Genomic DNA, 22156 nt, shown 5'->3' on the forward strand with positions numbered 1-22156 from the left:
CCTTAGGAGTATATTATATAATAGGGCTTAGGGCCCTCAGGGACACCCTAGAAACCCAGCCTGACTCCACATGTTGCTTGGGACATCTGTTCTATCCCTTGCAACTCCCTAACCTGCAAACACCAAGGCCACACCTTGCCCACAGAACTGAACTTGGTATCACCAAGGAGCAGGTAGCCCTGGTAAGGCTGGGAGAACATAGCCTGTGTGAGACAAGAGTGCAGACTGACAGGGAACTTGCCCAGGCCTCTGAGGAGTGCCCAACCCAAGCCCTGAGAACCAGCTAGAACCTCTTTTAATTTTGCGGGGGGAGTGATAGTTACTTGTCCAAGGTCACTCAGTGATGTTGCAGCTGGTGGCAGGGTTAGAATGCTGTTTTAGTTTGTCTCACTCCAAACTCTGCTTTCTCCACGAAGCCACCTTTCTTGGAGGAGAGGAAAAAAGGGCTGGGGTGGGGGTGGGGATGGTGGGGTGGGGGCGTAGCCGAGAAGAGGAAGAGAGAAAAATGCAAGGAAAAAAGGAAAAAGAGGATCAGAAAGAGAAATTAGTCTTTCGAAGTGGCAGGGGAGGGAGGAGTGAGACAAACAGCAGAAGCAGAGTGGTGGCGGAGAAAATAAAAGAGGAAAGAAAGGCGAGACGTGGGAGGATTGGAGCAGAGACAAAAGGGCAGAGAGACAGACAGCGACAAGTGGAGAAAAGCGCCGAAACTTGAGCGGCAACGAAGTCTGAGCGCTGAAACCCCACGGCCTCTCCCGGCCCGTGCGCCCTCCCACCTGGTCCTATCCCCCCAGCACCGTTCCAATTCGCTCGGGGTGGCGGCCTGGTCCCACCTCACCGCCGACCGGCCCCGGCTCCGGGGGGATACCCGGTCCACTCTACGCTCGCCCGCTCGGTTCTGCCAAAATATTCTTCGGCAGCGCCGTTTCAGCCACGTGGGGAGGGGCGTGGCCCAGTTGCTGAGGAGCGCCTCCGATTGGCTAGGGGGCGGGGTTCCTGGCGGTGCGCCGGCCGGACCACCCCCCTGAAGGCGGGGCCAGAAAATTCACAGCTGGAAAGGGTGGAGCCCCGGTAGCGCAGCTGGAAGGGGGCGGGGCCCGACGCGCGAGGCTCGCAGCGGCGGGCTGGGGGCGCCCTGGGCTGCCATAAAGTGAATGGGCGCCAGCGGGGGGTGGCAGTCCGCGGCGAGGCTTACTCTCTCCCAGCGAGTCCGGGAGCGCCGGAGCGGAGCGGCGGCCCGGGCGCAGGGGGGCGGCCCCCACCCCGGCCGGGTGCCCGGCCTCTGGCCCCTGCTTGCCCTCCAGACTGCGGCCGCCGCCGCCGCTGCCGGGAGTCTGCCTGCTGCGGGACTCACTGTGAGTGCTTGACCATGCGGGGGACAGGGGCTCACAGGGCCGAGGGGCCATGGCCGGACTTCGGGATCCCTAAAACGGGACCTAGGGCTGCTGAACTGGAGAACGGTTCCTGGGGAACGGGTCGAGACAGGCAGAGCGGACTGCAGACCTGGGGCCAGGACTTAGAAAAAGGGAAACTTAGCGCCAGGACTCGGGGGACAGAGAAGGGGAAGACTCGAGGGATCCGAAGAGAAGTCAGAGACATGAGGTCAGGACAGGGGCTTCGCGAAGCAGGGAGTCCAGTCGGGAAACCATTACCAGAAAGCGCCCTGGAATCCGGGGGCGCGGGGCCGACAGCCAAGGAGCCAAAGGGGTTGGCGAGGCCCTGGCCAGCGGGGGCAGCTGGCGGCGGGCGCCCAGCAAGGCGGCAGTTGGCAATGCCCAACACCCCTCGGCTGGGTCTCAGACTCCAGGGACCGGGAGCAGGGGTGCGTTAGTCGCACAAGCTTCTCTCTTCCCAGCTGCTTTGCAGTTGGGATAGGAACGGTGTTGTGAGAACCCGACAGCGACCGGGTCAGATGGCCGCTGTGTGGGCTGCAAGGCCGAGGCTGGGTAGTCCGAGTGACCAGGCGGCGGGTCTGGTGTGTCTGCTTGGGGTGTCAGGGCCCTGATGGGTCCCGACCTGGGGCAGCCACGGAATTGGACGGAATGTTCGCGGCGCGCGGGGCTCAGGGCTGACAGAATGTCCGGCGCAGCGAGGTTGGTCTCTCCGGAGCAGGCGCTGTGTCGGGCAGTGGTGGACAGAATGTCCCTGGCCGAGTGGCATGTCCATTTACCCCGCAGCGCCTGCCCAGCTGCTGCGTGTACGGTGGTGTTTGCTGTGGTGGGTTGCCTGGAATCGCAGCTCACACTTTTCAAACTTGTCTCTGCTCCTAGGGGCTGCGGGACAGGGAGCAGGGAGTGAGAGTAAAGGCTGAAGCCTGGCCTTGGGTTGGAGTGGCCCGGGAGACATTCCCTCTCTAACCCAGACTAGATGCGATCTGAGCATCACCCCGGACTTCCAGAATCCAAATTTGTGGAGAGAGAGCCAATGGTGGGACTGCTCGTGGGAACCAAGACCAGGAAAGGAAGGAATGAACCACAAAGGGCAATGGGAGGGCAAAGAAGAGCCTAGCACAAGCCCCTGACAGCTTTAGTTCCCTCACAAACTCAGAGTCAACCCCTAATTCCAATACAGCTGACCAGGCACCCCCCAGACTCTGCCTGGGTTTCAGCAGGCTAAAGTCTCCTTCCCCACAGTGGGCAGAAGCCCAGGCCCAAAGAGAAAACTGCAGCCCTTTAGCAAAGCAAACCCTGTGGTCTTGTTTCCCTTTTTGCTTCCTCAGTCCCACCAATCCCCACACCACTCTGGTGGCTGAGAGGAGGTAGGAAGGAGACACAGAATCCAGACGCTGGGATCCAACATGGGACTTTATTGCTCTCCATCTCTGGTTGGGAAGGATGTCTCAGCCCTACCCAACTACCCTGTTTGCTTTTCCTACAGCTGGGAGAGGGCCCTGATTTCTTTGGACCCGTACAATGACTGCCCATCCTGACTCCAACTCTTTAACCAGAGCCCAGTTAAGCTGAAGGGAACAGAGTAGAGAGAACTCTCCCAGTCTATGTAAGTAAGCAAAACAGCCCATTTGGTGACTGAGTTTCATGGGGACAAGTGCAGGGTAATATGTCTAGCAATGAGTAATCTAAACAAGTGGGTTTCAACCTTTCTCACCCTCCAACCATGAATGACATATAATACGTCCTCCCCACACTCCCACCTCCACTCCTTAATTTTAAATTCACTTATCACCAGCTAGGACATTGTTTTCCAAACTCTTTTGTCCCTCTCCCCTTTTTGATAAATATAGAGTCATATCCCAGTTACCCCCATCACATTCTGATACCCTTTTCAAGGGGCTTGTGCTCCCATTGCCTTTGAAAACCACTGAAATTATGGGTGAAATGAAAGGCCGAGTCAGGAAAGGAATAGGGAAGGCATTACCTGAAGACTGTAGCCCTAAGTTCTACTTTTGCCAAAAAGGCCAAAAAGCAATGGCATTATAATAAAGATGACTAGAAACAAAAGGCAGACCTCCTGCCCCTGCATAAAGCCATATAGCTGAGTGCATGCCTGGTCACTGGCTCTTAGGGAGAATGTCATGGACCCAGCAAAGGGTCAGAGAATGGTGGCAGAAGGGCGAGCCAGGGGCTGCTGGAGAGAGCAAACTTGAAGGTTTAGGCCTCTGGAAAGTGAGATAGGATGGAAATTCACAAAATAAGGAAAGGCCTAGATAAGCAGATTTGTTTGCTCCCCAAATCCTGAAACCAGAGATGAGGGGGCCTCTTAGAACTGGAATGATGCAAGCACAGGATGAATAGGAAAATGTTCCTTGGCACACAGTGGGCAGCAAACTTCCAGAGCTCTTTTCCAGAGAGGTGGTAGAGGCAGGAAGTAGAAAAGGAATCCTTAAGGGCTTGGAAGGATCAATGCATGTCAGAGCTACAAATGGTTGCTGGAGTGGAGGGGGCGAGGAGTGGAAAGAGCTCAGTCCCTGGTCTTAGGAGAACTGGATTAGAATCTCTTCAATCTGTGTAACCGTGGACAAATTTGTCTTCTTAGAGGTGAAATAGGGATGGTCATTCCTGCCATTCAAAGTGGTTTTAAGAGTTAAATGATATATTTGAAAGCCCTTTGCAAATGGAGAAGCACTACAGAAATAAGAAACATTATTGCTATGATTATGCCCAAACTGTAGGTCCCCTGTAAGCACAGAATCTTCGTTTGGAAGGGTGGCATCTCAAGCCTTAGATCAGCCTGCTAGCATCCGTGATCCAGTCATGGGAAGATTCTCAATGACAGATGAGACACCCTATCCTAGGCTTCAGATGCCAGCCACTATCCCTCCCCAAGAAGAGTTCTAGGGAGCTCCCCAAATGCTTAGCTCCTCTACCAGACCAAATATCCTGATCTGATCCCTGCCTGCCTCCTGCTCAAGGATGTGAATATGGACCCAGAACCCAGGTCCAGGAGGGGAGGGCCGAGGAGGCAAGCTGGAGCTGAGTTGGGGATGAGCACAAGAGAAAGACACCACCCAAATCTTTTCTTCTCCATTCACCCTAAATGATGCTTCCTAGAGTGTGAGGGAGGGAGATGGTAGCTAACCTGAAGGGTCCACTAGGTCCTGAGCTTTGGGACTATCTAGAGTGTCTATCTAGAGTGTCTAGTCCCTGGTCACTGACAGGGACCCATGATAAGAGTGATAGGGAAATAAAAGAAAAGGCAGTGGGGTGAGAAAGCTGCTTTCAGAACTCTCTCCACTCCTCTTCCTTCCCTGGGGCCTTCTTTTCACCTCTCATAGTTTCCCCTTTCTTATCTCTCCCCTACCCAATCCATTCTGCTCACCACTGCCAAATAAAGATCCCAAAGACACTGCTTTTATGTCACTCCCTCGCCTGCAAGCCTCCAGTGACTCCCACTGCTGGGAGCAATGCTTCTCAGAGGGGGTGAGGTGGGAGAGGGCAGTATAGGAGTGGGAGTGGCATGACACTGCAGGCTAAACCAAGCCCATCTTCCTGGTGTGGTGATGTCACTTGAAGATGTCTCTTGGAGATTTGGAGAGAAACCATTATTTTTTATATTAAAACAAACATAAGTATGGAATGGAATGCAAAATTTGCTTCAATTTTTAATATAAGGCTGAAGATCTCAAAGAAATTTCATACTGGCGGCCGCTGTTTCAGGTTGTGCCCCTAGTGTCCTGTACTATCTTCTCTCTTACTTAGTCTCAGGGGTGTTTTGGTGGAAAAGCTGGAGATGCTCTAGCCTACACTGTTATCAGGCCTGGACCCCCACCTCTTGCCCCTCATTGGACACCCTCTCAGCCTGACCATTTTTCTCTGATGATCTCCCATTGCCCACACTGAGACCCTGGCCAAGCTAGGCTCCCTGCTACCCTCTGAACCTACTGCTCTGTTATTTAGAAGCCTCTGCCTCCCTAATTTCCAGATCAGCCAGGTGCTACATTCTCTGAGCCCCAAAACTTGATACCACCTTACATGGGCTACCGTCTTTCTGATCTTCCACGATCTGAGAATCAGGCCCATGCAGACCACCATTCCATCCTGTGCTCTGTTTGCCTCCCTAGACTGTAGGCTCCTAGAAGTTAGGGTCTGTGCCTTACCATTCTTGGGTATCTGTCTTAGCACCTAATGCTTGTTGAAGGAAAGAAGAAGGGAAGGGGGGAAAGGGTGTGGAGGCCCATTTCTCTGATCCCTGATTTACCCCTTGATAAATTAAGTGCATCAAACCATTGTTGCCTCTACCTGAGTCTTAGGGTTTCCTCTTGGGGCTGTGAGCCTTGTCTGCAGCTGTCTTTATTTGCCCTCATTTGCTCACTGCAGCTCAGCAGACCAGACAGTGTGGGTGCTCGGCATCCCTAATAAACATGAGGCTGTGTGCACTTAAGGGCCTCACTTTAGTTTTAGGTTTATAGGATGGTTCCGTCCTAGTTTAGGGCACTAGTTTACACCTGTTCGCCAACTTGCTGCTTGCTGAGCTGAGCCACAGCATCACAACTCCATCCCCTCTTATCTTCTTTTTCATTCAGCCCATGCAAGAAAAGGTTTTCTCCCATTTCAGTTCCAGGGTGTGCCTCCTGCCTTGGGTATTATTATTGCAACTACTTGGGGGCTCTTTGGCTGTGACCCTGGTCTACCCCTTTGGCTTCAGGACAAAAGTGGGTGCACATGGCTGTTGCCTTCTTGCCATGAGTTGTGTCCCTTGGAAACCATGGCCTCCCCACTATGGCCTCGCTGGTCTGTGACAGTCTCTGCTCTCCACCTTAATTATCTTGGATATTTTGTTCTTGCTGCAGTCCCTGACAGCCTCCTGTAATTCCATGCTGTACTTCAGAGTCAGAGGTCACCTGCAGGCCCTCTATTCTCCCTAGGGCTGGGATTGCCACCCTGACACCAGTGGGGCCTGGGCCATGCACCCCCTGCAGGGTGTGTCGGAAAGGCTAGGGTGGGGTCCCCCAAGTCCTCCCCAAGAGCTGGACTCAGCACCACTGTTATCTCAACTCTCTTTGGCCCCTCCTGGTATTTCCTACCAGCATCAACCAAACCTGTGGCTTCCAGACCTGCTGCCTGTCCCTGTCCACTGAGTGAGGCGAAGTCCCTGGCCGCAGTCCCAACTCCCCAGCTTCCCGACCTCCAGCAGTTTGGGGGAGCTTAATCCTCAGCCAGCCTGTCTCCAGCTCAGACAACAGCTTGGCGCCCCCAGCCTCTGCCTGACTAGCCCACCGGACACGAGTCTGCTAGAGGCCTCTGCCCTCACCCGCTCTCTCTGTTGCCTGCCTGGTATTAGTGTTCCTGCTTTTTCAGCTCCACAGACAGGGCCCTTCTCAGCCACATCCCCTCTTTCTGCTATGACTAACCCAGCCAAGAGCCTGAAGCCTTCATTCTTTCCTCTACCACCAGTCCCTGGTGCCCAAAGTGGCTCCCAGCTTGGGCTACTCTGCCCATTTGGCTGTTTCCTTATTGACTGGACCCTCCTTTATGTTTAGGACAGAGTGCTCACAACATACACTTGCATCCCTCTCTAAAATGCAGCATGCTTTCCTTTATTCAGAGCAACTTTTCACTGGGAGACACAAGATCTAGGGAGGTGAACCACTCAAGCAATGGCAGAGACAAGAATGAGATCTTATTTACCACTCTATCCTGAGTGCCTTACTCAACGCCCAGCTCACAGAAGGTGCCAAACAAACATCATTTCAATGAATGAGGGGGAAAACAACAACAACAACAACAACTTGTATAGAGTTTGACCCCTACCCATTTTAAAAAATAACTTTGTTTATTTATTTATGGCTGCGTTGGTTCTTCATTGCGGCACGCGGGCTTCTCATTGCGGTGGCTTGTCTTGTTGCGGAGCACGGGCTCGAGGCGCACAGGCTTCAGTAGTTGTGGCACGTGGCCTCAGTAGTTGTGGCACACGGGCTTAGTTGCTCCCCGGCACGTGGGATCTTTCTGGACCAGGGCTCGAACCTGTGTCCCCTGTATTGGCAGGTGGATTCTTAACCACTGCGCCACCAGGGAAGCCCCTACCCATTTTTAAATGTTATGTTTTATTTTAACCTTGTAACAGTACTGAAGGTAGATAGGGAAGGGATTATAATCTCACTTTTACAGATGAAAAAATATGCCTAGATAGGTAATTTGCCAAGGAAACACAGCTAGTAAGTTGGGGAGCCAGGACGTGAACCCAGATCTTTTGACTCCAAACCTAGTTTCTTTGGGGTATACCAGATTACTTTCCCAGAAGGAGCCTCGTCAGTTTCTGCCCCCCACCGCTACCCCATCCTCTTTTTCCAGCATTCTCATACCTTCTCCCCACTCAGCCAAACAGGCTCTCTCCAGCAGCCACTGAGTGTAGACCACTCCCTCCCGTGGCTCCTTTGGCTTCCTCCTCCCCCACAGAGTCCTTAGTTCCTGGGACTGAGAGCTGAGGTTCAAAGGGGCCAGGAAGGGGAAGGGGGAGGATAATGGCTAGCTCCAAAACAGCCGAGGCAGCTGTCCCTGTCACAGAGAGAGGAGACTGTGTGACGGTGTGTCTGTCTGCCTGAATGTGGGAGCGCATGTGTGGGAGAGTGTGTGTTTGTATGCCTCTAGCTCCAAGTCCTAGTGCTTATTTTGTCTGAGTGGGGGCCCGTGTGTGTCTGCATGTGTGTCTGTCTGTCTCTGGGAACACACAGCCTGAACTCTGCTTTCTCAGCCTCCTCTTTTATTCTGGCCCTTATCTCTCCTCACCCTGCCTCCCTCTGCTGAAATAAAGGGTGAAACCAAGACACAGGTATGGAATGCTGGGGGAACGGGAGTTTGGAAAATGGGAAGTCTGGAGGCAAAGCAGACTGGAAGGATGAACGGCAATGGTGGGATTCAGCGTTCCCTACAGGGAAACCCAACTGTCCCTCTTTTCCCAGTTCTGCCTTGCTCCTGTGGGCCTCTGGAGAGGTCAGGGGCATGGTTTGCAATTTTGAGGGCATCTTAGGTATGAAGAGGAGACTTCAGAGCACCCCTTTTTCCAGCTCTCAGTTCTAAGCCTCCCCAGCTACTTGGGAAGAGCTACTAGTCAAGGCTGCTCCAGGTCCCTCCCAATGGCCTCTCTCTTCTATTGGAGCATCATTGGGCAAGCCCTAAGCCTCTGACTCCTGTCTTCAGATCTGGAAGGGGAGGGAAGCAGAGCAGCCCCACCCCTGGCCTGACTTCTCGCCTTCCTTCCCGGGGTTCCATTCAGCCCTGCTTCTCCAACCCTAGGAGAGGGTCCAAGGTCTAGTCCTCTCTGCCTGTGGAAAGAACAGGGACTGTTTCTCAACCTCCTGCCTTGACCTCTGTCCCATCCCCAATCTAGCTTGAGAGGTGGAGAGGTGGGGGGACAGCTGTCATCTCTGAGCTGCTTGAAGGGGGCATTACCATGTGCAAATACAGGCCGCTGCCCATCTGCGCCTCCCTGAGAAAGGCTCCTAATAAATTCAGAGCAGCCAAGTGACACACGTCTCAATCTAGGCTAATCCTCCACATTAATGCCACCTTGCACAGCCTGAATTAAGTCCCTGTTAATGGGGAGGCAGATGGACCCCTCCTACCCAGCTTTTCATCCCTGTTTCTCTGTCCCCAGCCTCCTTTGGTTCTCCTCTGACCAAGAGGCATCTGGAGTCTTGAGCCCCACTAGTGCCCCTTTCCCTTCCCCCCACCAGAGGGGGCCTGGGAGAGCCAGAAGGAAACAGGACTCTGCAGGGGAGACTTGGAGGGGGACCCAGGCAGGCTCCTGGGCAATGTCAGGTAAGGTTTGGCATAGGGAGTAAGGGTAGGAACGGGGTTTTAAGAAGCCCACATCCACAGCCTGGGGTGGGCCAGCAAGAAGCCGCGCATGACAGTGGTGACTCGTAGGATGCAGTGTGTGTCTGGGCAGGTATAGAAGCAGAGAGTGATTTTCAAACTTGTTTTTGATCCTGGAAGACTTTCTTCAAATGAAATCTCTCCAGAAAGCATAAACAAAACAGACAAAAGCAGGGCTGCCCTAGTTGAAGTAGACCCGAGTAAGATCAGGCTAGATTTCTATCCCTGAGGTTAGCCCTAAGTTCCAGTCCCTGAGGGGGTTTGTGAGGAGGGCCCCAAAGAACACAGTCTGAAAAAGCAAACAAAGAAAAGCATAGTTTAGGAATCTCCCAGACCTGGTTCAGATCCCAGCTCCACTGCTTACAAGCTCTTTAACCTTAATCATTACTTCAAGTCTCAGTGTCCTCACCTGAAAAAGGGTGATCATACCTAATATTGATGCATTCTTGTGAGGGGAGAGATAATGAGGTGAAGACACATAGTAAGTACTCATAAATGATAGCAGTCATTCTCCTTATGGGAGACATATTAGGCCTGGTTCAAAATCAAATCTGTCCCACTGGAGAGTGAATAACACAGGTTCAGACTGCGTCTCAGGTGTGACTGGCTGAGAGGCATGTTTGAGTTTAAGGGTATACTGGGCACTCGTGTGAGAGGGAATTTAATTTTTGAGTATGTGGTGTATGGTATGCGGTGTGCAACAGTGTGGTTTTCATTAATTCAATAAATATCTGTTGAACACCAACAGTGCACCAGGCAGGGTTCTAGGTGCCCAACACTGAAGAAATCAAAGTCTAGTGTGTATAACTGTATAAAATCTCTTGAGTATACACCTCTCCCCCCCTTAGGCTACTGTTTCCCCATTCTATCCTAGGGCACCCTACACAGGGGTAGCTCTATGTCGGTGGCAGAGAACTAGTGGGGAAACACTACTGGGAACCGGATAACCCAGAGATTTTCTTCCCATTAACCAGGTCTGTGTCTTCGCTTCCCTCCAGAGTGCTCCCCACATGGAGTTCGGCCTGCTCAGCGAGGCAGAGGCCCGGAGCCCCGCCCTCTCGCTGTCAGATGCGGGCACCCCCCACCCCCCAATCCCGGAACACGGCTGCAAGGGCCAAGAGCACAGCGGTGAGCGCGCCCCCTTCTGGGGGTGGGGGAAATAACAGCTCCATCCCTAACGAGGGTGGGACCCGGGAGTGCAAGCCCAGGTGGGAGTGAGGGGCCCCGCCGAGGAAGTCCCCGAGCCCGGGAATCCGCACAGGCAAGGACGCGCTGTGACGACCCCACCCCGGCCCCCAGACTCGGAGAAGGCCTCGGTTTCGCTGCCCGGCGGCTCCCCCGAAGACAGCTCGCTGAAGAAGAAGCAGAGGCGGCAGCGCACGCACTTCACCAGCCAGCAGCTGCAGGAGCTGGAGGCGACCTTCCAGAGGAACCGCTACCCCGACATGAGTACGCGGGAAGAGATCGCCGTGTGGACCAACCTCACCGAGGCCCGCGTGCGGGTACGCCGCCCCCCACCCCCAGAGCCGCCACCCTCACTCCATCCCGGGCCTCCCTCTCGCGGGCCGCTCAGCAAGTAGCTTCGGAACCAGCATCCTGTAGTTCTGCCCTGCCTGCCCCATCCTCGGACCCAACAACCGACGTCCCCCGGCCCCGGCCCCTGCCCGCACGGCCTTCTTTCCACCAGCCTCCAATCTCTGCTCTTCCTGCACCCTTTCACTCCAGACGGCGCGCTCCTTCTCCCTTGGCACTGTCTCTGGTTCTCCTCTTCACCTCTCCTAGACCCGATCCTGCTGCCCACCCCCGCAGCCCTGTCGCCCCCGACTCAGTTATGCGGCAGACTGCTTCTTTCTCAGCCCGCTGACTCCGTGAGCTCTTCCCTCACCCCGACCGGCTGCTCCATCACCCCATTCCCGTTTCTGCGGTGGTTATGCTCCACCACCTCCTCTCGCTTATGCTCCGCCCGGCCCCGGACCCCGCTTGGTCCCCTGTCTGGGCGACCCACCCACCAGCCGCCTGCGGGGGCCGGGCCCTGACAGCCTTTCTCCCACGCCCACAGGTGTGGTTCAAGAACCGGCGCGCCAAGTGGCGAAAGCGCGAGCGCAGCCAGCAGGCGGAGCTGTGCAAGGGCGGCTTCGCGGCGCCGCTCGGGGGGCTGGTGCCGCCCTACGAGGAGGTGTACCCCGGCTACTCGTACGGCAATTGGCCACCCAAGGCGCTGGGCCCGCCGCTCGCAGCCAAGACCTTCCCGTTCGCCTTCAACTCGGTCAACGTGGGGCCTCTGGCTTCGCAGCCAGTCTTCTCGCCACCCAGCTCCATCGCCGCCTCCATGGTCCCCTCGGCCGCGACTGCCCCGGGCACTGTGCCAGGGCCCGGGGCCCTGCAGGGCCTAGGTGGGGGGCCCCCCGGGCTGGCTCCGGCCGCAGTGTCCTCCGGGGCAGTATCCTGCCCTTACGCCTCGGCCGCAGCAGCCGCAGCAGCAGCCGCCTCCTCCCCCTACGTATATCGGGACCCGTGTAACTCGAGTCTGGCCAGCCTGAGGCTCAAGGCCAAACAGCACGCCACTTTCAGCTACCCCGCCGTGCCCGGGCCGCCCCCGGCCGCCAACCTCAGTCCGTGCCAGTACGCAGTGGAACGGCCTGTGTGAATGGCCCCGCCCGCCGATCATCCCTGAGGGCGGGGGCGATAATTTGCAGCCTCTACGGACTGGGGTCGTCTTGCCTGGCTTGCCCCCGCCCCGGGGTCTGAGAGGGGTGCTGGGGCAGTCGGGGTTGGGGAGGCGGCCGGCTCAGGAGAGAGCCTTCCCCCTCCCAGGCCTGAGGGGTGGACTGGGCCCTTAGTCCGCGCCCCTGGAACTGAGGCCAGGAACAGGGACCAGTTCCCCGGGGGGCCAACTCACCCTTGGTCCACCCCGCCTTCTCCAGACTCCCCTTCCCCGGTTTTCAAAGATAAATGAAATAAACGTGCGCGGACTGTCAAAGGCCTGATGATTCAGAGTTGCGGTTGAGCCTTCTCCCCTCATCCTTCCCCATGTCTAAAGGAGAGCTGGGTGTACAGGAAAGAGATAGGGGTCCAGGCTTCTAGGGCTTCAATCCTCCCCAGGCCCCCATCACCAAGATGGGGAAGCCTGGGGATTCCTGGAGCTGAGCGGCGCACGCATGCGTGCGTGCGTGTACGGCTTGGACAAAGCTGGTACTGCAGCGCCACCTCGTGGTCTCATGGAGGATAACTGGAAGGTCTGATCTCGAACGCTTACTTGAAGGTGTCAATTCTGCAGCTTAGGAAGCCTATGACTTTAGAAAAAGTTACTCCACCTTTCTGCACCCGTTTCTCACTGTTCCTACGAGGGGCTTGGGCCTCTAACAGCAATAAACTTCTAGTCTGTAACAGACATTTATTAAGTGCCTACCAGGCCTAGTATTCTTACTGAGTGTCTGTGTGTGACTCTCATCCTCCCACACACCCTCTTAAGCTTCTCACCCACTGCCAGCAGCCCTTCTCCATCACAGCAGTCCCCTTCTTCCTCCAAATCCCCAAACCCCCAAAACCTTGTTGAAATCTTTAATTTAAAAAATAGAGCAAGAAGAAGAAAGATTTCTGGAAATATAGATCACTCAGCCCTGCGGAGCCTCCTCAGTCCCATTCCATCCCTGGGACTGTTTGGCCTTCACATTAAAAACAGAAACATCAAAGTACTAGATCACACCCCCACCCCAGGGGTGACACTTCTTGACTGTCATAACCTCCTGCCACCTTGGGGTACACATCCCATAGGGAAACCATGCAGAAAAGGCATCCTAATTATTCTCCCAAACCTAAGCTCAGCCCCTAAATGCCCTGGGGAGGAGAGAGCTCGGGGCTCCTTCTTTTCTCCAACCCTTCACTGGCTCTTGGTCTTGGCCTTGACCTTGGTAATTACATAGTTTTGGTGGAAGAACTGGACAAAGAGGAGGAAATAGGTTGTATACAAGATGAAGGACCAGAAGAGGTGTTCCTTTGTGGTATGGCATCCCTGTTCCTGTCTCCAGATGTAAGTCAGGATACCGACAGTGGCTCCCATAAACATCTGCAGGATCTGCAGGCTGGTGATGAGCATGGGAAACCACCTGGGGGGGCTTTACTTTGGCAGCCTTCAGAGTATAGTAGGTGTACATGATGGCATGTACACCGTAGTTCATGGTCATGAACCAGCCACCTGCAGCCACCTTGTTCTTGTATCCAAAGCTCGTGTACACTAGCACTGTGCTGTGGTGGTACCAGTGCACAAAGATGAGCGGCCGCTTACACAGGATGATGAAGGCCATGTCTCCTGGGAGATGGGGAGTCATAGCTGGCATACCACCCAGTGTTGGGACCACCCTCCGCACTGGACGTGGGGACATATGGGTAATTGTCAGGGCAGGGAGAGGGGTCTTTGTGGCAGAGAATCTAAGGAGGGGCTTGGGTGAGAAGTGTTGTTAGGACCCAGGGGTGGGGAAGGGACTTTCCATGTGATGGGTAAGGGGGGTGCCCTGAGGAGGGGTGCAGCTGACTGGACACCAGAGAGACAAAGCCTTGCCACTCACCAAGTTCAATGATCTTGCTGAGGACAAAGAAGCAGGATCAGAATTTGATTATGGGATTATCAGTGAAGATGAAGAAGCATACAGTTTTCTTTAGGCTCCCCCTAAGTAGCACGGTCCCCATATAGTCCCATGTCCTCACTGCCCCAAGGATACTGAAATGGGACAGAGGAAAAGGGTATAAGGGTCATTCCCAGGCATCAATCCATGCTTCACCTGGTCAACTTCCACCACCTCCCCACCCTCCATAGGGGATGGGTCACAGCTTCTGAGATCCTGTGGCCAACCTGGTAGAGCCAACCAGTAATCTAGAAGACATGAAGGCTAGGGAAGGACCAGGGAGTGCTGGAGGTTGGGACTGAAAGTTGAGTTAGGGAATAGGGCTCATGGGATGGGAGGAGATGGGTGGCAGGATGCGGGGTGATCAAAGGAGTTTGGGGGGGCAGAATATGGGAAGAAGGGGCTGGGGAAGTTATTGGAAGGTCTTGGGAGAGGGTATTAGATGCAGAGAGTATTAGAGGCTGGGGAAACTGTTGGAAGTACCAAGACTCCAGGAGCACAAGAGGACTCATGAGAGAGAGCAGAGACGGCCAGTTTGGGGACTGGAGAAGGAAAACAGGGGAATATGGGAGGAGGGTGGAACCTGAGGAGAGAAGTTAGAGCTGAGAGAATGGGATAGGGAGAGAGTTAGGGGGCAACTTGGGGAGTTGATACAATTGAGGCTTCTAGAAAGTTTTTAGGGATAGAATGTGGATCTAGGGTCTATAAGATGGGGGTGGGGTGTCTTACCTGAAGATTGCAAGGCAGAAGGACCAAAGGATGAGAGGTCCCTGCAGGTTGAAGCCCTTCCGTGCCTTCATGTAGTTCTGTCCCACAAAGATGAGCAGCAGGTAGATCAGAGCTATGGTGAATGAGGTTGCCCTGGCAGGCAGAAGGGAGAGGGGACGGGCTTATGGGTAGGTGCTGGTTAGAGGAATGCTCACTCATATCTCCAGGTGAGTGCTCTGGGTTGGAGTCCTACTTCTGCCACTTACCAGCTGTGTGACATTGGAAAAACTACTTAGTTTTCTGAGCATTAGTATTCCCCTTATTTTGTAAGAGGGGAATACCACTCCTCTCCTGACAGTGTTAATATATATAAAGTACCTAGCACAGGGCAGGGGCTATGTCCAAGGTTTCTGTGATTACTGCTCTCTCAATGGGGTTGGGAGTGGGTGACAGCTGCTGACCCATGCCTAGAAGCAACCCAGGACTGTGGTGTAAGAAGAATGTGGCAACAGCTTCTGCCTGGTTGGGTCATGGCAAATTGGCTGGAGCACAAAGTCAACCCACAAACACCTCTGAGGAGCTCTAGGGCAAAGCCCGAGGAAATTTTGGAAGAGTATCTAGATTTTGTCTCCTTCTCCACAGCAAGGATGATGGAGCATTTGAGGAACAAGATGATAACTGTGAAGGGCAGGCTGTCCCCGGGTACCAGCACTATGCATGCATACGCACACATGCGGCCACAAAGGATGGAGAGTCATTTATAAGGTGGGTGGGAGTAGGAGTTCAGATCAACTCCATTCTTCAGAGACCAGTTCTCACTACACTCTTTCCTCTTGGTTTCTGTCTCCTCCCACATTCCTCACCCCATCCTCTTATTTCTGCCTTCCTTTCTTCCAGACCTAACCTCTTTGAGGTGCCACACTACCTGCACCTTGGACAACGGGTACATGAAGCCAGTACTGGGGAGCCCGATACCTTTGCTCTTTAGCAAAATCACTGTGGGTATTCTGTGTATCACCCTCCCCCTCCTCCGCCAATCCCCCCAAATAGCAGTCATCAGAGTTGGGCCCCTGACACGGTTCTTCCCCTTCTCCAGGTCTCACCAGTACTCCTCCAAAACGGGCCTTATGTCCTGGAACAGCTCGAAGTTGTAGGGCTGGAACATCTGCTCTACTTCATCTGAGACATTCATGGCTGTGACCATTTCGTTCTGCAGATGCTGAGGTCGGGAGCTTAGGGAGCTGGACGAGAGTTAGGGGACCGAGGATGGAGCGAACCTTGGGGCAGGACTGACCAGACCCAGAACCCAAGGAACTACGCGGCAAGCCGAAGAGCGTCATATCCAGGCACGTGCGCTGCAGTCCAGCCGGCTTCCACGACCGCCGCCACTGCGATGTATAACGCGGAATTGCCAAGCGGCAGGCCTCGGAGGCTCGCGGCCCCCTCCCTGCGCCCGGCCACTATCCAATCTCGACTAAGATACGCCCCTGTCCCACCCCTGGGCTGCAGCCCGCTCTCTGATTGGTCATTCAATGGATGAGGCTCCCCCCAGAAGCCTCGCACTACAGTTGGCCTTCGCCACGCCCACCTTCCCATCTTTTTCTCCCCCCCCACCCCCCACCCCCGCCGACATTTCCACTCCCACCTGCTTGGCTTAGCCATTGTGGCCTTGCTAGTTACCAAGACAGGCCAGGCTTCACCTGGCACTGCCGACTATAACTTTGGCCTCAGTCTGCTTTAATCCTGACCTACCTGGCAGTGAGCAGAGAATGGAGGTGTCCTCAGTCTCTGGTGCCAGACATAGGGGTGTCAGTTTCCCACCTCCCCAAGACGCTGGGAAAACCAGGCCTGGGATGAGGCTGGGTCAGGCTGGGGAAGGAGCAGCAAAGAGCCCCTCCCGTAGTCCCACCTGCCTCCCTCAGGTCTGTAGTCGTGGGTGGGAGGGAGATGAATTATAATGAGTTTTATTGTGGAGGTAGTTGATGTTTGTTGAGGCTGTTGTGGTTTCTTTACAGTTTCCTGAATTCCTGAACTGCTCCAGCCTGACACCCAGTAATAACCCTGGGGAGGGAATGGGGTCACCCTCTGGGCTTCTAGGATTATTGTCTTCAGGTTTCCTGGAGACCTCCTGGGATTTACAGAAGAGGAGATGCAGTGCATCTCCCAGTGTCCTGCGGTTCTCCCCTAGTCTGTGCTTATCTAATCAAATCTACTTTTTCCTTGCCTGTATACTCAGCCCCAAGCAAATAAATATTTTAAAACTTTTAAGGCCTTACTTATTTCTCTCCTAGTCTTTATGAAAGTGAGGGGGAAATACAAGGCTTGAAGGCAGTTTGAGATAAGATGGAGATTTGCAAAACAAATGCTAAGATAATTAAATATAAAATATTTAAAACCATGAAGCATCTATAAATGGCTATGTGCAGTAAAGCCCACAGGCTCTGTAGCCAGAGGACCCAGGTAGGAATTTCAGCTCCACTTCTCAGCTACTGTCTGAGCTGAGGGTGGAGCGAGAAGTCCTGCCCATGCTATCCAAATGACTCTCAAGTGCATCCCTTTGTCTCTGTTCCTCATCATTTCTCACCTGGTTACTACAGCCACTACCTTAGTCACGATAACTGGTTGCACCACCGCCTTCTCTAATATAGCGCTTTCTATTGCATTAGAATCGAAAAAGAATACCCAAACCTGGCTGATCATAGCATTCCTGAGCCCCAACCCCAGAGCCTCTGACCCAGTATGTGGTCTCGGACCATACTTTGAAAACCACCACTTTCTGTCCTCTCAGCCAAAAGAGGGTTCTCAAACGTAAATTGGATCAAGCTGCTTTCCTGCTTAAAAACTTACTGGCTCTCGATTGCTTCACACATAGCCTGACACTCAGAAGGTGATCAGCACATGTTTGATGGATCAATGAACAAATGAAAGAATGAACATTGCAAGAATAATACCACCTAGGGACTTCCCTGGCAATCCAGTGGTTAAGACTCCATGCTCGTAATGCAAGGGGCACAGGTTTGATCCCTGGCTGGGGAACTAAGATCCCGCATGCTGCACAGTACAGCCAAAAAAATTAAATTAAAAAAATTAAAAACATAGGTGTGGCCACCTGTTGGGATCTTTACTAATTGAAAAAAGAAAAACAAAACAAAACAGCTTAAAAAAAAATAATTCCACCTAGGTGTTACAAGACCTGGATTCAAATGTCAGCTCTACCATTAGTCATGCGATTTTAGGCAAATTACCTAACCTCTCTGAGACTCAGATTCTTCAATAAAATGTAGACAGTCATACTTGCCTGCCTACCTCACAAGGTTGGGGTCAGTATACAAGTCAGATAATATCAATGAAAGGACATTATGGACTAGACACATGGAAATGTCAGGGTGAATCATTTGGGGAGGTTTACAAATGCATGAGTATGTATACACAGTCCTGGGTTTCTCTCAAATAAAGATATTTTACATTGCCTTTCCCTGTGAAGTTGAATGGTGAGGCTTGAGGGAGGGGTGTGTGTAAGAAGGGAAGAAGAAGAAAAACCTCCAGAAATTATCTCCTACGGGAAACCTTCCCTGACATTTGGACTTGGTCTGCTACCCCTGTTATATATAAATTGCTCTCATAGCATGGCATTTCTTTCGTTCAATGAGAGTTTATAATTATGATTTCTTGATTAATACTTGTTTCCCCTACTAGTCCTTGAGCTCCATAAATGCAAGGAATATGGCTACCTCTCATTAGCTACCAGAAAGGTCTTTCTAAAACATACATTAGATCATGTCATTCTTCTTTAAGAACAAAAAAATCTTCAGGACAAAGTCAGATTCCTGAGGTTAGCCCTGACTCTTCCTTTCTAGCCAATGTCCCACCATCCTTCAGGCCAAGCGTTCCACATTTTAGCTATAATGGAAGAGTTGCAACCCTATAACACAGCACCATATTTTCAGACTTTTCAGCTCCTTTACCTCTCCCCATATTGTTTCCTCTCCCCACACATCATTTTCTCACCTGGACAAATCTTATTGTTCCACCCTAGCTCTGAAGTCACTTACCCTGCAAAAGCCTAATCTTTTTCAGACAGGGTCAACCCTTCTCTTCTTTGTCTTCCACCCACAGGACTTTGCCCAAACAGCCTGCCAGGATTGTGCTTCTACCAAGGGAGTACAGTTAACCATATATTTCCTATACTATCCTGGCTCCCACACCCTATCTCAAAGGGTCGTTTTTGTTAGGTCACTCCCCCTCTGAGGAATGCACACAGCTCTTGGCACAGAGTGGGCAACTCAAAATATGTCTGTTGCTTTGAATTGAGTAGGCACCTAAGAGGAAAAACAAACAATAAACACGTGTATTTAAAAAAAGACTCAACCTCCTTAGTAATTAGGGAAATGCAAATTAAAGACTGTAAGCATAGTATAGTTCCAATTAACAGCCATTAAACCGAGTAAAAATTAAATACCCAGCGCTGGTCCAAGCTTTGGGTAACAGATACATTCACACCTGGCTAGTGGCGAGGTAAACTGCCATAATCCTTCTAGAGGCACACTTAGGTAACACTTAGCAAGAGCCAACTAGTTTGCTTTGACCCAGTCTCTCACCTAGGAATTTAAAACCTGGTGAAATAGAACAAAAGAAAAAAATATCTATGTGTACTAAAATACTTACGTCATTGGGACTTAAAAGAGCTGCAAACAATCCACTAATGAATGCTTAAATTATTAAATACTACATTACATACTAAGATTACAAAACAGCTTGCAGCTACCAGAACATGGAGAAACGTGAAACCATGTTTGGAAAATAACGTGAAAGAAAAACAATATTTAAAACTGTATCTAGCTCGTCCTCCTGCCGCTGCTCTTGGGCCGGGCGGCGCGTGGGGGAGGAGGGCGAAGAGGCCGGGGAGAGGCTGCAGGCGCGGCTTCCCTCGCAGGCTCCTGGGGTTCTGGCACTCCCCAGCCGCCCGGGGCCCATGGCAGCTCAGCGGCCACGCACCGGGAGGCGAATGCCCGGGGCTCGGTCCCGGAGAGCCGCCGTTCCTACCCACCAAGGTGATCCCCATCCCTGCCGGAGTATTTACAGTGGGCACCAATGATCCTCAGATAAAGTAGGATGGGGAAGCACTTGCTAGGAGAGTTGCTATTGATGTCTTTTACATGGATGTCTATGAAGTCAGTAATGCTGAATTTGAGAATTTGTGAACTCAACTGGCTATCTGACAGAGGCTGAGAAGTTTGGTGACTCCTTTGTCTTTGAAGAAATGTTAAGTGAGCAAGTGAAGTCTGATATCCAGCAGGCAGCTGCAGCTGCTCCCTAGTGGTTACCTGTTAAAGGCACTAACTGGAGACACCCAGAAGGGCCCGACTCTACTGCTCTACACGGGCCAGATCATCACGTCTCCTACTGCACGTGGATGGGGAAGCGGTTGCCCATGGAAGCTGAGTGAGAATACAGCTGTCGACGAGGCCTGCAAAATAGACTTTTCCCCTGAGGCAACAAACTGCAGCCGAAAAGCCAACATTATACCAGTTTTTGGCAGGGTGAGTTTCCTGTGACCAACACCGGAGCGGACGGCTTTCCGAGGAACCGCGCCTGTTGACGCCTTTCCTCCCAATGGTTATGGCTTATGCAATATAGTAGGGACGCCTGAGAGTGGACTTCAGACTGGTGGACCGTTCACCATTCTGTTGAAGAAACGATTAACCCAAAAGGCTTTTTTCCCCTTCTGGGAAAGACCGGTTGAAGAAAGGTGGATCCTACGTGCGCCATAAATCCTACTGCCTATAGGTGTCGCTGTGCTGCTCGAAGCCAGAACACACCCGACAGCTCCGCTCGGAATCCGAGATTCCGCTGTGCAGCCGACCGCCTGCCCACCACCGGCTAAGAGCCAAGAAGAGCCTTCCCGAATCCGAGAAGTCGTGTGTAACCTGCACACGGCTTCCATCAGAACGCTGAACAATCTCGTGTGAAGAATTCCCGCCCCGAGGTGGGTTACATGCCTGCCCGATGGTCAAAGGAACGCCATTGTCAGACCAAATCGCTGACTTCCGTCAGCATGTGTGATTTATCGTGTGGTGTATTTCATGTTTTACCTTTGAGAGGCTTTAAAAGAGGAAGTAAGTGGAGGGCACCCTGAGCTAGGCTTCAGGAGGCCTGCCTTCTCCCCCTGCGGTTAGACCCCAGAGTCCCACACTTGACCTTCCTGGGCCTCAGTGACCTCATCTGTCCAGTGAGGGGATACACAACATGATTTCTGAGGCTCTCTCCCACTCACAGATTCTCTGAATATATCAGATTCTGTTGTGATTTCATAGTGAGAATTTATGACTGATTATTTTTTACCTATTTTTTTCCATGTGTGAACCTTGGGTGATACTAACCACGTACAATAACTGTTCTCTTATGTATTATTTTCAGAAAAGGATGGGGGTGGTGGTGGTGATGAGTCTTTATATTCATACTGCATTTCTTTTTGTCAAGGAAATCAGTGTCTTTTACATTGTTACGATGATTCCCACTTGGGTCAGTGATGGTATGCTCAAGTTCAGCAATCTGAACACACAGGAATGTCTGCGGGGTGACTCTACTGTGCTTTATCCTTTAACATTAAATGCCTGTGGTTCAGGGGGGCAGTTACAAGCCCCATTTCCCCCGTCCCCAAAGCCTTTGGTGAATGTGAAATGTGTGCTACACGGAGAAACCTGTTTAATTCCAGATGTAGGAGAAAAGTAACAAGAACCTTGAATTAACTGTTTTCAAGGTACCCAATGTTTTGTAATAGGGAAGCAGGAAATCTTATTGGCTGTGGAGTATCAGATGCTTTGGATCATGCACTATGTCAAATAAACTGGTATCTGCTAAATAAGAAAAAAAAATTAAAAAAAAGAACTATCTATCCTATTACTTCAGTTATCTAAAAATGATGATGTCCTTAAAGATTGAAGTAAAAAAGAAACACTAAAATATGAAATCATTTGATGGGATGGGTGAGATTATAGGAAAGAATTAGAAGCATTTAAGGTTTTTTTTCATGATATTTTAAAATTGATCTCATAACATTTTTTAATGCTATGCACCCAGGGAATTATGCTTTTAATATAGGAAGTGATCAGATATAATGTTAAGTAAAAAAAATGTAGGCTATAGAATGTACGTGTAATATGGTCTCAAATTTGTAGAAGAAATGTAGATGGAAAGAATATTTGCAAACTTTTTATAGAGAAAAATATGGAAGAAAACTATGTTGAGAACCAGTATTGGAAGGAAACACACCAAAATGCTAATAGAGTTTGTCTGAATAGTGAAATAATGGGTGATTTTTATATTATTTTTATAATCAGTAAATGTTCCAAACTAAAATGAATGTATTGAAATTCCTTGGATTTCAGTCTTTGCCATGTGTTCTGTCACTAATTGGCTTCTCTGCTTCTACCTTCCCTACCCTAAGGTCCTGCATGTCCCTATCAGATTCATCTCCTTTCCCCAGTATTTTTACTGACTTGGTTTGGCTTCTAGATTTCTGCTGTGCCTTTACTGCTGTTTCTTCTCATACTTCCT

The 22156-nt window shown here is 51.8% G+C and overlaps 2 protein-coding genes and 1 pseudogene across 7 annotated transcripts; 2 read left to right on the forward strand and 1 right to left on the reverse strand.

The window, feature by feature from the left end:
• Positions 1-1109: 1109 nt before the first annotated feature.
• On the forward strand, positions 1110-12249 carry PITX3 (paired like homeodomain 3). 6 transcript variants are annotated; one of them, XM_007187276.2, is made up of 6 exons: positions 1216-1352; positions 2875-2994; positions 9049-9212; positions 10268-10397; positions 10569-10771; positions 11329-12249. In XM_007187276.2, the coding sequence occupies exons 4-6, from the start codon at positions 10280-10282 to the stop codon at positions 11914-11916; spliced, it is 909 nt and encodes a 302-aa protein (XP_007187338.1). In that variant the 5' UTR covers positions 1216-1352; positions 2875-2994; positions 9049-9212; positions 10268-10279; the 3' UTR covers positions 11917-12249. The 6 variants fall into 6 exon arrangements, with proteins under 6 accessions (XP_007187336.1, XP_007187337.1, XP_007187338.1 ...); XM_057531106.1 differs by lacking the exon at positions 9049-9212 and having other exon boundaries at positions 10244-10397; XM_007187277.2 differs by lacking the exon at positions 9049-9212.
• Positions 12250-13149: 900 nt separating this feature from the next.
• ELOVL3 (ELOVL fatty acid elongase 3) lies at positions 13150-15803 on the reverse strand. The gene is given in 5 exon segments (XM_007187279.2): positions 13150-13368; positions 13370-13578; positions 13835-13986; positions 14621-14752; positions 15703-15803. Coding segments are annotated over 5 exon segments (813 nt in total).
• A 1214-nt stretch (positions 15804-17017) lies between these two features.
• On the forward strand, positions 17018-20483 carry LOC103010524 (formylglycine-generating enzyme-like; annotated as a pseudogene).
• Positions 20484-22156: the final 1673 nt, after the last annotated feature.

Source organism: Balaenoptera acutorostrata, chromosome 16 (assembly GCF_949987535.1).
Source record: "Balaenoptera acutorostrata chromosome 16, mBalAcu1.1, whole genome shotgun sequence".
NCBI lineage: Eukaryota > Metazoa > Chordata > Mammalia > Artiodactyla > Balaenopteridae > Balaenoptera > Balaenoptera acutorostrata.

What these genes read in the sequence shown, in the direction of transcription:
- PITX3 (XM_007187274.3), top strand. Translation starts at nt 1,152, where the DNA reads ATGGGCGCCAGCGGGGGGTGGCAGTCCGCGGCGAGGCTTACTCTCTCC. An exon ending in TGCCTGCTGCGGGACTCACT is followed by an intron (nt 1,353 to 10,243) that starts GTGAGTGCTTGA and finishes CCCATTAACCAG; the next exon opens with GTCTGTGTCTTCGCTTCCCT. An exon ending in TCACCGAGGCCCGCGTGCGG is followed by an intron (nt 10,772 to 11,328) that starts GTACGCCGCCCC and finishes CCACGCCCACAG; the next exon opens with GTGTGGTTCAAGAACCGGCG.